This window comes from Lathamus discolor, chromosome 2 (assembly GCF_037157495.1).
Source record: "Lathamus discolor isolate bLatDis1 chromosome 2, bLatDis1.hap1, whole genome shotgun sequence".
Classification (NCBI taxonomy): domain Eukaryota; kingdom Metazoa; phylum Chordata; class Aves; order Psittaciformes; family Psittacidae; genus Lathamus; species Lathamus discolor.
The window spans coordinates 33622903-33637728 of NC_088885.1; the positions used below are offsets into that span (position 1 = coordinate 33622903).

At 38.3% G+C, this 14826-nt stretch overlaps 1 protein-coding gene across 3 annotated transcripts in view; it reads left to right on the forward strand.

Moving 5' to 3' along the window:
- Positions 1-14826, forward strand: part of SLC25A13 (solute carrier family 25 member 13) — a 114579-nt gene that overhangs the window by 12155 nt on the left and 87598 nt on the right. For 2 of the 3 annotated variants that reach the window (XM_065666331.1, XM_065666330.1), the window contains exon 2: positions 11866-11919. Coding sequence is in view for 1 of the 3 variants with exons in the window: in XM_065666330.1 (XP_065522402.1) it covers positions 11866-11919 (54 nt within the window). In the remaining 2 variants the exon portion in view is untranslated. Of the gene's footprint in view, positions 1-9950; positions 9970-11865; positions 11920-14826 lie in introns of those variants that run through there. The other variant, XM_065666332.1, reaches the window with a different exon arrangement.

Genomic DNA, 14826 nt, shown 5'->3' on the forward strand with positions numbered 1-14826 from the left:
AAAATGTGCTCACTTCATCTAAGTGAAGTGGTAAAATAGAATAGTTTTTAAGGAAAAAATAAGAGCGAATTATTCAGTGTTGGAGTAGCTTGAGCAGCATCTGACTATATCTTTTGTCAAGGACGGATAGGTGTTAATCAAAATGCAGGTAACATCTCTAAAACATAAAAGGCCATTGGCGGGATCATGACAGATATTCTGTGTCAGTGTATGCAGCTCTGTTTTGGAGGTCTGTGTTCAAATGTGTGCACACATGGTGGTTTCCAGCACTGAGAAATGAGATCTCCTGCCCTAATGTTTCTTCCAACTTTTGCGTGTTTCTGGTGTTGCTTTGCGGGTTTTTTTCTGCAGTTCATGAACACCAGATGCCCAGTACACCTTCTTAGTTGAGTCTCTGGACTGGTGTGTGGTGTTACGGTGTGGGAGAGACTAGGATGTTTTACTGTATCACTACCAGGGCAGGAGGCTCCCTACTTACAGGACTTAATTTAAAGGTATTTTCTGCAGTAGCAGTCTAGCGTTGTCATGTATGCTTTGTTAAGTGACTTTACTGTCTCATCCATCCATCCCATGACCTGATATATAGGTCTGATTTTAGGATAGCAGAAAAGAAGTCTGAAAATTAGTATTACTGAACTAACAGCAGGCTGTTCGTTACTATTGTTGTCTTTCTTTGCCTTGGGAGTATGAACCATTTCTAGTCTGCCCTGGATCCTTGGCTACTAAAACCTCTTGGTCACGTATTTTATTATTGTAGGTTTTTATCATGTTTGACAACTACTGTTTGATGGAACATCACTGATTTAACAAATCTTTAGCAGAAGAAGCCCTTAAGTGAGGCACTGAGTATGAAAAGCCATTAGAAAAAACTGTGGTATGTAAAAATACTCTGGTTGATTCCTGCTCTCAGCCCATTGTGCAGTCTGAATCTGACTAGAGAAATCTTCATGTGTTTAGGGGAAGAAATTTTTGAATAATTTCACATTTCCATTAAAATAGTTTTTGTCACTGACATCAAGTCAGCCTTCCTCCTTCCTGTCACTTCACCTGTCTAACGCTGCGTGCCATTGTGTGTCAGTCTAACTGGAAACTACTTTGTAAAGATCATGAATTAGTCCCATGTTGATGCTGTTTAAAAGGAAGAAAAACATGGCAACAACAAACTTCCTACAAATGCTTTTACTCTGTTCACATGCCCAAATCAGTTACTCGGTCTGCATCTTTTCTTTCAAGACTGACTGGTGTGAAGCAGTGGATTCAGGCTTTTCTGCATTGTGAGCACTGTGCTACAAAAGTTTTGGGCTTCTCTCTTCTCACAATAAAGAAAATGAGGCACTGGAACAAGTTGCCCAGAGAGGTAGTAAATGCTCCATCCCTAGTGGTGTTCAAGGCCAGTGCTGGACAGAGCCTTGGGCGACATGGTGTAGTGTGAGGCATCCCTGCCTATGGCAGAGGGCTGGAACTAGATGATCTTAAGGTCTTTTCCAACCCAAACCATTCTGTGATTCTGTGATAGCATCTGTAAACCTCTTGCAATTTGCTTTTGGTATTCTATTACATGTAACTTACAGATTCAGTATCTCAGTTATGAGAATAGCTCAAACCCACTTAATTCTCAAGTGTTTAAATATTTAACCCAAATAATGTAGAATTAAAATAGCACTTACTACTTCCTTATTCTGTATGCCATTGACAAGTTAAGGATAGTAAACCAGCTTTTTCCCTTTTTCTTGTGGATGGGTGGGGTAAGGTGAAAAGAAAGAGGGCACTGAACTTCTGAAAATTATGGAAGGAGCTTAGCAAAGTATGCACAAAAATACACTATTTTCCTTCAGTATTCTTAGAAACTTACAGAATATGAGTCTACAATTCTTTTATGGCTTCGAAAGCCTTGGCGTACTTTCTGTTGTGTGTGACCCACAGTTTGATTAAACAAAGGTATGTGTCATGAAGATTAGTGTGAGGTCTCCTGGCTTTTCTTATCACTGTTTGAAGACTTTCTGGGCTGGCAGAGATTGTGAAAGCTGTGAAGAGTAACCACTGATAGATCGTCCAGAATTTTCATGAGGCAAAGCATTATCTTTTGTGCATTTCAAAGGGCTGGATCAACTGGTCATGAAAAAGTTTATGGAATTTTACTGTTTTGGACAGTTGATGACAAAAAATGAACTACATTGTCAACTGATACCAGTGGCATACTGTGGGATGGCAGATGTATTGCTCTGAATTCAGGTCAGGGTGCTGACATCAGCCCAAGTATCCAAGGAATTAAACAGAAGAACTCCTGGTTAGAGATTGAAAGAATAGTGCCAGAATTTCTCTAGTATCTTAAACTCTGCTCTGCATTTGGTTAATCTGGTATTTTTAGATCTTGGTTTAACTGCAGTTCCCCCAGAGAAGATGGAAATACCTTTCCGGGAGGTGGGGGCGGAATTATGTTTAATTCTGTTTTCCCCTCTGCTAAGGATGCCTACCTGAATGTAATTTTAGAGATTTTTTTTTCTTAATTCCTATCTTTGAATCAGAATGCTCAGTTTGACATCATCAACGTTTCCACTGTAGCCAAATGATCTCACAAAGATATTTTGAAGGAAATGCAGTAGGAGTAAATATAATGTTTTAATGAAACTGTTATTGCTTTGTGCAAATATATGTAGTGGAATAGACTCACAGATGAGAAGCCCAAATCATTCAAACTAAAATCAGAATGGTTTCGAATTAAAATGTATTAAAATGCTGGAAATGTTTCTGCAGTTTCTGAAGAAGACGAGAAGGTTTTAATTATTGTTGTCAGGTATCTTACAACTTTGTGAATCACGGAGAGTTATTGTGAACTCTGTAACAATTTTGACTGAGTTGCGGCAAGTCAGTGGCAGATAAACCTTTAGTATTACGGTCACTGCCTTATATAAATGATTTAGATCTCCATTAGATTATTTGATATTCCTATATGAAACTGCAAATTATTTCCAAGTACCCTTTTTGGTAGGTACAGCTTTCTGTTTGGGTCATTGTCAAAGATTAAAGCCAGGTTGAACGGGGCTTTGAGCAACCTGGTCTAGTGGAAGGAGCCCACGGCAGGGGGTCGGAACTGGGTGATCTTTAAGGTCCTTTCCAGCCCAACCCCTTCTGTGATTCTGTGAAGGTCACATGCTCACAGTGGTCTGTGATGACTGTGTAGTTTGCTAAAATTTACACACAAAACATTTGTTTACTGACCTTTGAATTGTAAAATAAAATGTTAAACTGCCTTTACTTTGTAGTTGCCCTGTCTGGAGGGTGATGAACTATTAATTTTAAACTGGAACACAGATGATGGCAGTCAGACAAACAGTGATACCATTGCCTGCAGGCAAAAGAAGAGTATGTTTGTAAATTTATATTTTGGCATATGTGTTTTGAGATTACAGGTAAAAATTTTCAAGGGGTAGACAGATATTTTGTTATTTGAAAGTCTAGGTTTTCCATAGTCAGGTTGACTGGGAAAATCATGGTTATCTGTGAAATGTGGATTGTTACTTTGACTACTTTAGCTTTCACGTAGTATGTCCATGCACCTCATGACCCAATACTCAACTGTGCTGAGTGCTGTGTAGATAAAAAATAAAAGAAAAAAGAATATTATCTTTTTCCTTATTGTTTTAAATAGATTATTTGCCCAAGTATGTGATGGATTTCTGCTGTAATTTTCGTTAGCTTTGAGGAAGGGCTCCTGACCACAGGTCTTAAGATTTTTCTTTGAGTCTCATCATTTATAGCCTTTACTACGTTTGCTTTGTGTATGTGATGCTGTTTCCATTCTGCGGTTGTCTTTTGTTCTTTTTGAGGTAGTAGAATTGGATCCATGCACACATAAGGATTCGTGCCCCCTCCCACATCCTTCCCAGTTCTCTGGACTGCTGACATGCAGCATTTTGAATAGAATTGAATGGATGGATTTGAGTATAAATAGGATCTTGAAAAGTGAACTTCTGTGTTCAAAGAAGAAAACACAACATGAAAACAAAATACATTTGACTGTCAAGTTATTCCTACATAATTCCTGTCACACAATTATTAGTCAAGACATATAATGTGTAGGAACTTTTCTCCAGCACATTTCTTTTCCTTGCTTATTCACAAGCATGGAGTTGCAAGTAACAGCAGTTACTCTAGCAACAGTTTGAGACAGACCTTTCCATAATTTATAGGCATGGATTGCACATCCATGTAATTTCTTTTTTTTTCCTTATCATGGAATTAGTAACTGTTTTAAGAGCAGATCGTTCTGTTATGATATCCCTGTATGGCACTGCTCCAGGTTTGCTTTCTTCAGAGGGTAGCAGGTTTTTGTTTATTGCTGCAAATGATCTTGCTCACTCACTGGGACCTTGTGCCACAGTATACCTTCCATTGCATTGACATCCAGGAGTCATGGTGAAACCTTTTGTAACACTGTTCAAGGTGTCTTGGAACCTTGAGCACCAGGAACATGGGGACTTTGGAGAGCCTTGTAACTCTTATGTTCCATTCAGTGATGGCTCTCCCAGAGCTCACTCATGCTCTGCACAGCTGTGAGATGATGCTTCTTGAAGATGCCACCTCTTGAGAACCATGCTGTTAAACAGCCTTCTGTCTTAATTGTGGCTTGCCTGTTGCTTAATCCTGGTCCAAATACATGTTTTAGGCTAATAACATTGGGTTCCAGATAAAATTAATGATGCTCTAATAGTCTGCCACTTCTCCTGAATGGTTTTTGAGTGACAACAGGTATCTAATCATGCTTCCTTTAGGAACTGCTTTTGATCTTGCTGTTACGCTGGAGAATTTTCCTATCCGTTGCTTCTCTGAGTGAGATGACTATTTTCCTGCCAGATGTAAGCCAGAAATTTAGCCCTAGAAGGCAAATTGCCAGCACTGGCATGACTATTTTTGGAAGACAAGCGTGAGGAAGTTGATCTCTTGAGCTTATGGCCTGTGCATTGGTTGTACAGTATCACTGTTTGTAACACAACAAAACGCTGGGAGAATCAAAAGGGAGCATCGATAAGCTGGGGTGAGGTAGCCACTAAATATGTTTCAGCAGGTCGACATTCATCATGATTAGCTATGCCTTTGTTTCTGAAAGGTGTAAGGAGGCAAAAGGGAGAGCAAAGTAAGAGTGTTAGCATCTGTTGTCCCATCAATTTATGGTGAGCAGGAGGGTTTTTTTGAAAAATACCTATGAGTTAATGGAAATGTCATTTGATCATTCACTTTAGCAGCTCATTTGGAAAGAAACTGTTTTATTGAGGAACTCCTAATATGTTTTATGTGTAATTACTGCATTTCTGAAAGTGAGTGTGAGCTCTGGTTTGCTGAGATACATTGGGGTATGTTAATATTACATAATTGCCATAGCAAAGTAGCTTGCTTGTGTATCTTTGGATCACAGTCCTGAAGATCATCTGAGTAACAATGTGTTGTAGAGGAGCTGTGAAACAGTAGGGAATATTACTTTGAGGAAGAATATGGACTGGTACAGTCAGAGTACTGTAGCACTTTATCATAGGTAGAGAAAGTGAAGGAATGGAAAAACTGACCTTTTTCTGATATTTCTGATGGTAACATAAAAATTGAAAGAGGAATTTCTGGTTTTCACAAAGAGTTGATTTTTCAGGTTCAGCTTCTTGCTGTAGTGTGGTACATCATGTTCTGTTGAAGGAATGGCAGCAGTTGCTTCTATGTGCTAGTCCAGAGGCTTACTATGAACTAACAGTCCACTTTATTCCTAACTGCATCTTCTAATACATGCTTAAAGTTTGGAGTGGATAGTACTGGTCACAGTATGACTCTTGTTAAACAATTTTGGTGAGTAATGGCAACGCTTAGCTACTTTTACCTTATCGGGCTAGTTTTATGGACTGGTCCCTCTGTTTTCCAGGTCTTTAAGTAGGAAAATTGTAGAAGTACACAGTCTAAATGTATTTTAGCATTAATTAGCTATCTTTGGAAATTCTTGTAGTAGTTTTCCTTAAGATATATACTGCTCCTACCTTGGTTTCCCTACCTGCTTGGAAGCGTTGTGCAAACTGGACAAGCATTTTCCTGTGCATATGTGATCAGTTTCTGTGCAAAAAATGCTATAATTTATTGGGAATCTCCTTGTATGAGAACCATCTTATGAACAAGCCAGCTGCATTTGCTTTGGGACTTTGAAAAGTAGGCTCAAAGCTAGCAAATAATTGCCCAATAAAGTATGTCTGTTAGCTTTGATGCACTTGTGGGAAGTGAGGCTTCCATTTACCATGGTGCAGAAGCCAGGCTGGGAATTGCCCGGAGATCTGTAATTGTGACAAGAGTGAAGATGGATGTGAATACTTTTGCTTGGCATTTGCTGTCTCTGTTAGCTAGCAAATATTGTTCTGCTTCAGCATTGTGTGGGGTAGACTCATAACAACTGTCTGGCTTCAGTTGTGTTCATTCTGTATCTCTGTGCACTGAATTGGGGTGTAGGATCTGAGAAGACTTTATTGATTAGTGTTAGTAACATAGCTTAGCTAGGTGTTATTAGACAAAGGAATGCAGTAACTGCTACTTAGGATAGGGTTACACTTTTGCAAAATACAATGTTCAACTCGGGATGAGAACTGGTCCTAGTAAATAAACGGTTCTCAAGACTGGATGTGCACACAGACTAATAAGACTGAGTGTACCTGCTTAGTAGTTACCAACTTCTTTTACAGTGCTTCTTACCCTAAGCCTTAGGTAGGTATGCCAAATGCCATCTGATTATGTTGTCCTAGGAGAAATACTCAGCTTACCATTAGGGAGGTCTGGCAAGAAGGTCTTTTTGATCTATATTCTATGCCAGCTGTCCTGGCAGTTGCCTGGTTCCCTGTTTGGTGAGCTGATCCACAACTTGCTTGCAAACTTCCCCATGATGCTGAGTTCTCTGTGGTTGGCCTTCCACTGCAGACCGCAGTCAAGTTCTTTCACTTGGATTCTGTCAAGCAGAAGGAACAGCAGTGCTTTTCCTGAGGTGAGAATATGTTGAAGCATGTTGGGCTAATGAAAAATGGTTATTTGGGCAGCTGAAACAGGAGGCATTGCCCTGGGCGGGTGTTGGTGCAGAACACTTATAACTTCTGATGCTGTATGTAATGATGGAAAATGACCAAGGGGAGTTGTTAGGTTAGAAGAATGGCTGTGTATGTTTGTGGCAGTATTATTGTAAATATGGAAGAAAGGCAATTCTCATCTAAGTAAGTAAGTTAGTTGTATTGCAGTGCAAACAGGAGGGTTGTTTTAGCATAGTATTTACACAGTACTTACTGGTTTCTGGTCTGAATTCAGACTTGGCCAACAACTGCGCTTTAATTGGTTTCCAATATTCCAGTCATTCATTTAAACAAGAATGTAAGGTCAGGCCCTGGTTTGATCTCCTTTGGAGTTGCACATTTTGAGTGTATATGTATACTTTTAGCCAGAAGGAAACATGATGATCTAATCTGACCTTTTACATAAAGTGGGCCACATGTGTTTTTGTGTTACAGGTGGACTCAATAACTTGTGATGAAACTAAAGAATACCTCTAGAAGACATGAGATTTCAGTCTTGATTTGAAGTCTTTTAGTGGTGCCATATACATTGTGTTCTTTAGTTGTGTTTAGGAATGGAAGAACTTTTAAAAAATAATCTGAATTTCAACATGAAGCTACTAGAGCTTGTGATCACTTGTAATAAAACATTTTCTCTCTTTCTATGTTCCTGTAGGTAGTGTTCTCTATAATTAAACAGGCTGAGCTCACCAGTGCCTGGCAGTGAGGCAGTCCTACCACAGTCCCAGTTCTCTACTTGGAGGAGGGCTACTCTTCAGCATCTTACCAGCTTTCTATCAGGAGTTTTTAAAGGCAGTGAGGTAGAGGGGGACATACGTACCTCTGTCAGCTTTCATCTTCACACTTAAGCTCTATTCAGATTAATGAGGAATAAACAATATAAGAAATATTTATCTCTTTATCTTTGATTGGGACTTGCTGTTGTCCAAATAAACCTTCTGAAATACTGTAGCAAATCCCAAGTATTCCTGGATCCCAGTCACCTTTCTGCTCTATCCAAGTGATGGCTACTAAGTGGTCTATACAAGAAGGTGAGAATGTCAGACATTTTATATTTGCCATTAGGTTAATGCTGTATTGGTATTTATTCTAATTTTCCTACTGCCCTTTTTCTCTCATGCCCACTCATGCTGTTGTTCTTTACTGGGTGGAGCACACTCACTGCTTTATTTGTTCTTTTGTACCTTTTGATAGCACTTACCATCTGACAACCTGTTGTTTCTGTATTGTGTATAACAAATATATTAATAGAGTTGATTAGAAATGTAATATAATTTTCTTTGATTCCCCGTAGATTCTGTTTTCTTGTGTTTTCTTGTAGAGTTATATTTTTCTGGGAAGAGTCTGTTTGCATTTGTTGCTGAGGATGAAAATGAGACTGAAAATGCATGTCAGTATAAATTGAGCATAAGTCAACAAGTTGAAAAGAGCTCTGCTGGAGAAAATGAGCTGAAATTAATATCAAGGTGCAAGGGAGTCTAAGGATATGAACAGCTCCAGCGTGCAAATCTACCCTTGTTTTACCGTCCCTCACTTTTACAGAGCTTTCCCTTTCTTTGTGCACCCTCTGTCTCCCTTTGCTGAACATCATTGCTAATGGGAGGGATTCAACATTTTTAAATTCAGTTCTTATATTGCCTATGCTGGCTTGTTCTTCAGATAAATTGTAATGCACATATACACCTAGTATGTTGGCTAACTTTCAAGTATCTACCTTAGGAATGAAAATCCCTGCTGACATCTTCTGTACCTTATCCCAGTCTTTTCCATAGCATGTCCTGAGCTTGTTATAATCCTGCACTTTAGTTTCTGTACTCCTTGTTGTCTCTGTTTTTTTTTTTTTTTGATACATGTTGTCTGTTGGAGAGCTTTCTTCACTGAACCTTACTTAATGAAGGTTCTTAGGGTTTTTTTTAAGCGTTAGTGTCTGTTACAAATCATCTCTTTGTAAAGAGCAGTAATGCATTATTTCCCTCTGATCTGCTTTATGAAATGTCTTCACACAACTCATGCCTACCAGCTCATATTGGTTTTACCTCAGGCTGGTTTTTGTCTTTAGAGATAAGATAAAGTAAAAAATTGAGAACCCTTTCTAGTAAGAAAATATCACCTAAGCCCAGTTGTATGAAAATCAGTAATTATCACCTGAGTTGACAGACGGAGAAGCAGCTTGTGTCTGTGGGTCGCTTGTCAGCAGGCATACTACCTGTTGGCCTGTAGTCTTGTTGGCATCAGGTTACTTAGCCCACCTTCAGCTGCTAACATAAGTGGGAACACTTTTTGGAATGGTACTGAAAGCAGTATTTTGACCTTTTCCAGAAGAGGAACCTGCTAGTAATGCCTGTCATCGGGATCGGTTCTTGTCTCTGTGTGTGCAGCTTCACCTTTGCCCACAGCTGGGAGTGGATGAAAGGACAAATTACGTACTTCTCCTCTTAGCCCTGTGTGGCTGCATGAGCATCAGTCCTCCAGAATCTGTAACATAACCTAATAGAAGATCTTTTCCTTAACTGGAGTCAAGCAAACCTTTCAAAATGGAGATTGGTGGATGACACATGAACAAGCCAGTTAACATGGTGCTAACCATTTCCTTCCTCTCCTGTGTCCTGGGAAATGCAAGAGTGTGGAAATAGACTGTGAGAAATGAAGGGAAGCCATGGTCCACAGCTGCTGCTTTTGATGCCTGTCTGCAGTGCCTTAATGTGTTCATTGACCTGGCCAGCTTCAATATATTTCAGTATATGGTTTGAAAGAATCCTGTTGTAAAAAAGCCATGAGAAGCCCGCCATAGTCAAAAGGTGGCTAAAAAAAACGGCATCCGGGCTCTGAGCACATTTTGTCTCCAAAGTTTCTCAAGATTGTTAATGTCAGTGAAACCAAAGGAAAAAGAGTAAGTTCAGTTACCAGCGTGTACTCTTTTCCTTTGTTTGTCTCATCCCTGGTTTCTTTAGGCTTAGATTTCTGGGACAGGATAAAATTTAAGGCAGATGAAGTGTGATGCTGATATATTTTTAATGGCTAAAGGTCTTTGGAGCATCTTTTGTTTGCCTATATAGTGGCAAGATTCTGAATTGCAGCAGTATAGAAATTTTGGGGTATTTTTCTTTCCACAAAGTTCCCAGTTGTTCTAGAGTGCCAGATCTTTACAAATGGGTTTAAATTAAATCTCTGCTTACTACACAGTGGTTGCATTTAGGACAGCTTGTACTTTAGAAAATACACTTTTTTAGATTCCCAGGTTCACAATTACACTTTGATTTTTTGCAACTCCCTCCACTTGGATTTCTGCACAAACAAAGAATTGGAGCTCCAGCTGTGGACTCTGTCAGTTGAGTCCTAGTATAACTTCAGGTGGGGTTTTTCCCTTTTAAAAACAAAAACCAAACCCAAGCTTCTAAAATTTTTTAAGAAACCGTATTCCTATACTTGAAATACTCCAGGGTTTTTTGAAGGGAGTGTTGTCCTTTTTTTTTTTTCTTTTTTTAGTTTTTAAATGACCCATTTAGAGTGAAGAAAAGCTTACTAAAGATTCTTTGTTAAATTTACATGTGAGAATATGATGCTGTTGTAAAGACTTGAACAGTTTCCTACCATTTTCTGCAGTACTCTAGTGTGCTACTAGAAATGCGCTTGCAGTCACATTCACCTTTTATGGTCTACCATTGCTCTGGAGAGTCCAGAGAAGTAGGAGTTACGTTTTATTGACAATGTTTCTGATGTTTAGCTCTTAGGTGAGGGTAAGATTTTATGTCTTGCCCTATGGCTGTTTATTCTCCATTACAGAGTCATTTTTACAAGTTTTCTTTAAAAAGCAGGTTTGCTTGCTAAGTAATTTTTTTTAGAAATTAGAAATAGATTGATGTGCTGAATTGACTTATCAGATGATTGTTACTATGTTGGCAAGCAAGATTTTATCAAAGTAATCCTGAAGGAGGAAAGGGAAACTATAGCAGGCGCAGACTGAGGGAATGAATTTACTTAATGCCAAAAGCAGCAAATGGAAGGCATGGTATGCCAACAAAGAAAATACTGATGGGTTTACTCCATAGTGAATATAGAATATTTCTTAATTCAGTTTTTTGTTTTTTTTTTGGGGGGGGGTGGTGGAAATTACTTTGGGTTTGTGGTGCTAAGTGTAACTTAGATTTTAGCTGGAAGTGTGTGGTTTTCTGATCTGCAGAAGAATCTAAATGATGTGCTTTCTAAATTTACCTCATTAAAAAGGTCTGCACTGTAAGTGCATTAAGTGCAAATATAAGACTATTTTAAGTAGTTTAAAATGTTGCAAGTAGGAGAGAGAAGTACCAATAAACCAAATAATTACATTGGAATTCAGACTCTTAGGAAGTTGCTTTTTTTGAGAAATTTGTGAGTATTTTATTCTTGCCATCTATCAGTTGGGGGCTGCATATGGTACTCTGAAATACTTAGATGAAAGATGCTGAAAGTATAAAAATCCATATGGTAAAAATGGTATAATGTGGAATCCCAGCAAAGAGGTATGTTGGAAAGATTTAATACTTGAATGTCTTTGCGACTTATTAATGTGTGCTTGTTTAAGAATTGCAGGGCTGCATAAGGGAAGCAGTTACAACAACAGTGTTGAGTAACAGTGTAAATGTGAAATGAGTAAAATAAGCATGGCCAGCTAAAGTAGTACCTAATGTATCTAAGGTGATCGTTTATTTTCATCACTTGTTCTGTTGTTTGAATGCTTCCTTTTAAATGACACTTTGACATCTTTTGTATAAATTGCGCATATTGATGTAATTGTATTTACTTGTAGGTGGCTCAAACCAAGAGAGCTGATCCAGCTGAGTTGAAAACAATATTTTTGAAGGTATGTATAAAGTAAATATTTTACTCCTTCTGCTTAAATTTTTCATACCTTTTGCTCCGTTATTGCAGCATACAACTCTTGATAGCTTTTCCAACCATTAATCAGTCACTGTATTATTACCATGTTAGACTTAAATACCATTATCAGAATTGAACAATGCTCACCAAGAAATCAGATACTTTTCTGAGTGATTATTGTATTGACTCAGAAGAAGTATTACTATCTTAGAAAAAAACCTCATTGTTCGGAGAATGTGGTGGGAGTTTCAATATTGTTCGTACGTGTGGTAAAATGTTCATGTAGGCACCTTGCTGTTAGACCACTTGGTAAACTTTTTCTCCCATCCTTTCTTCTTTCCTTCCTTCAGGGTTATTTTTGCTTCTCTGAGTAGTAGAAGTGTTGGGAAGATCGTCTTGTGAAGTGGTGGCTGTATTTATAATTTAACTAAAATTGCACCTATGTTGGCCTGCTGTAGAAGTACTCAAGTAAAGAAATGACTCCAGTACTTGCTTGTATACTTGAGAGAAGGGTGCTGTAGTATTTTGCTGGAAATTGGCTTTTTTTGACCCATTTCCTAAGTTTAAATTCCTAAATTAAGGAATTGAAATATTCCTAATCTTCCTAAGGTTTACTAATACAGTGTCTGTATTAGTTTGGTAGTCTGGTGTGAAAAAAGACAATAGAAACTGGTGGGCCTGGAGAGTGTATATGAGGTGAGGGCCACAGTGCTACAGGGGGCTGTTGCATCTGTATTTTATCTATGAAGGTGTTTTGTTTCTGAAGAGAGTTCATATTTTTCCAAATTCCTCCCTTCACCTTCCCTTTCCAGCTTCGTGCCCTACTCTCCGTGTACTTTTTGCATGTTTTCCATTGTCCCTTGTGAGCTATTATTAACAATATGTGTAGGTGTCTCTATGTATGTTGCCAGTATTTATAGTTTTATCATATACTGTCAGTATTTATAGCTCTGAAATCAGATTTTCAGTGAGAAAGCCAGGATTTAACTTACTAAGTCCTGGAACATGTATCTGTCAGGAGAGCAGAAAGACTTGAAAAAGAATGGGGTAATTTCCGAGGTAAGTGTGTGAAGAGCAGGAGCAAGGCAGCAAAAAAGGCAGACAGAGAATAGGCGGCTGACCCAAGAAGATGGTAGCATTGAGGAAGGGAATAAACACAGTCGAGGGAAGCCTTGTCCCTTTCTACAATATGAGGCAGTGCTCAATTGTGATGGGGCTTGGTTGGTTGGTTTTCTGAGAATAGTGTGAGAATTGTTTCCTACCTGCCTGTGGGTATTCACCTCACTTGTATTTCTGAAGATTCCAACTTCAGTTAAGAATTAAAAAATATGATTGCCAGGTAGGAATGGTACTCTCTGTGAACCTGTCAGTTTAAATACAGGTGGTTACAGTCAACTGTTAGAATATTTAGTACATCAAACCCACAATAAAATGTTTGCAAATCTTATTTTAAAATGGGGTTGAACTGGTTAATGCTTGACTATCTAAAATGTATGTAAATAAGTTACCAAAAAGCCATTAAGTACTATTGTATAATATCAAGTTCTCTGTGGGTATAATTGCCAAAGTGGGGAAAAATGCAATTGTTAAGAACCATTTTTTTAATGTTACTCCTCCAAAACCAATAGAATTGATGTTTTTCTCTTTTTGTTATGATAATTTCCAAGAGTAACTCTACTTCTTCTAAGTCTTCTACCATAACCCTTAAGAGATTAGATTTTAGTCAAAGTCATCAAGCTGACATTTTCCAAGGTCATTTTCTATATGTAGTATAGAGTACGTGATTGGATTTCAAATACACTTGAGTAAATCACAATGACAAGAAACAGGGGGACACTGAAACCTTGTGCTGTTTTCTGTTATTGAGTGCCCTAGCAGGGGGTTAGCCTGGATGAAAAAAATGAAATATGGAAGCATAGGCTGGCTGACTTATTTGATTTGTTTCTCAATAGCAGCTGTGTTAAAAGTTTCAAAGACTGGGATTCTGAAAGATTCTGTCTCCTTGCAAATTATTACACTGGAATCAATTGATCTGCTAGCTCTTATAAAAGTATACAATTCAAAATTCCTTGCAGTGTATCAGCTAGAATGCTTGCGTTACAAGCAGCGCCTATTGAACCAGGAGTCCTTAAATGCTAACCGATATATATAGATGCCAAAGCAAGTTATGTTTTGTTTGGGCTTCTTTCTCTGAAGCTTTGTTTTTGGAAGATGTTGCTGTATCTGGAGACTGTATTTATAGAGCACTGGAAGAAAATATTCTACTTGCTGTTACATTTTGGCATCCCTCTGAGAGTTATATACCTACAGCAGGTATAACGGTACTCTGCAGGCACCAGCGTGGCGGTGTGAAATGAAAACTGGCAGTTTCCTTCCTTTAGCAGAGCCATAGCAATGTGAAACAAAATGTGTCTTTGAAGTACACTACAAAATAGCAATAAGTATCTAATTTATTTACTACTTCAATGTGGATAATGCTTTGTGGGGAGCTGCAACAACGGTTTATCATCCTACCTTGCCTTAGAAAAAAAAAAAAAAAAAAGAAATAAGCAGTTGTTTCCCTGTGCTCAGTGCTCATCTGTCATCCCAAGACAGACCTGTTTCCCTTAAAACTAACGCATGGTTCTGCAAATGTTGCCTGGGATTTCTTCCTCTTAATTATTGTCCTTATCTTTTTTCTTTGATTAATTAAAAAGCATTTCTGGGTTGATTTCAGATTTACCCTGTACAAGAAATGAAGACTTTAAATTTGAGCAATGACTGAGGAATCAGTGTAAGGGTGGTATGAAACACAGTTTCATTTATTTATGCATTATCTTAAAAATACCTTAATATGCCTTTTCTTGTTATGTAACATGTTACTGGAGGCTTTCCTGGGGAGCAAACGGGC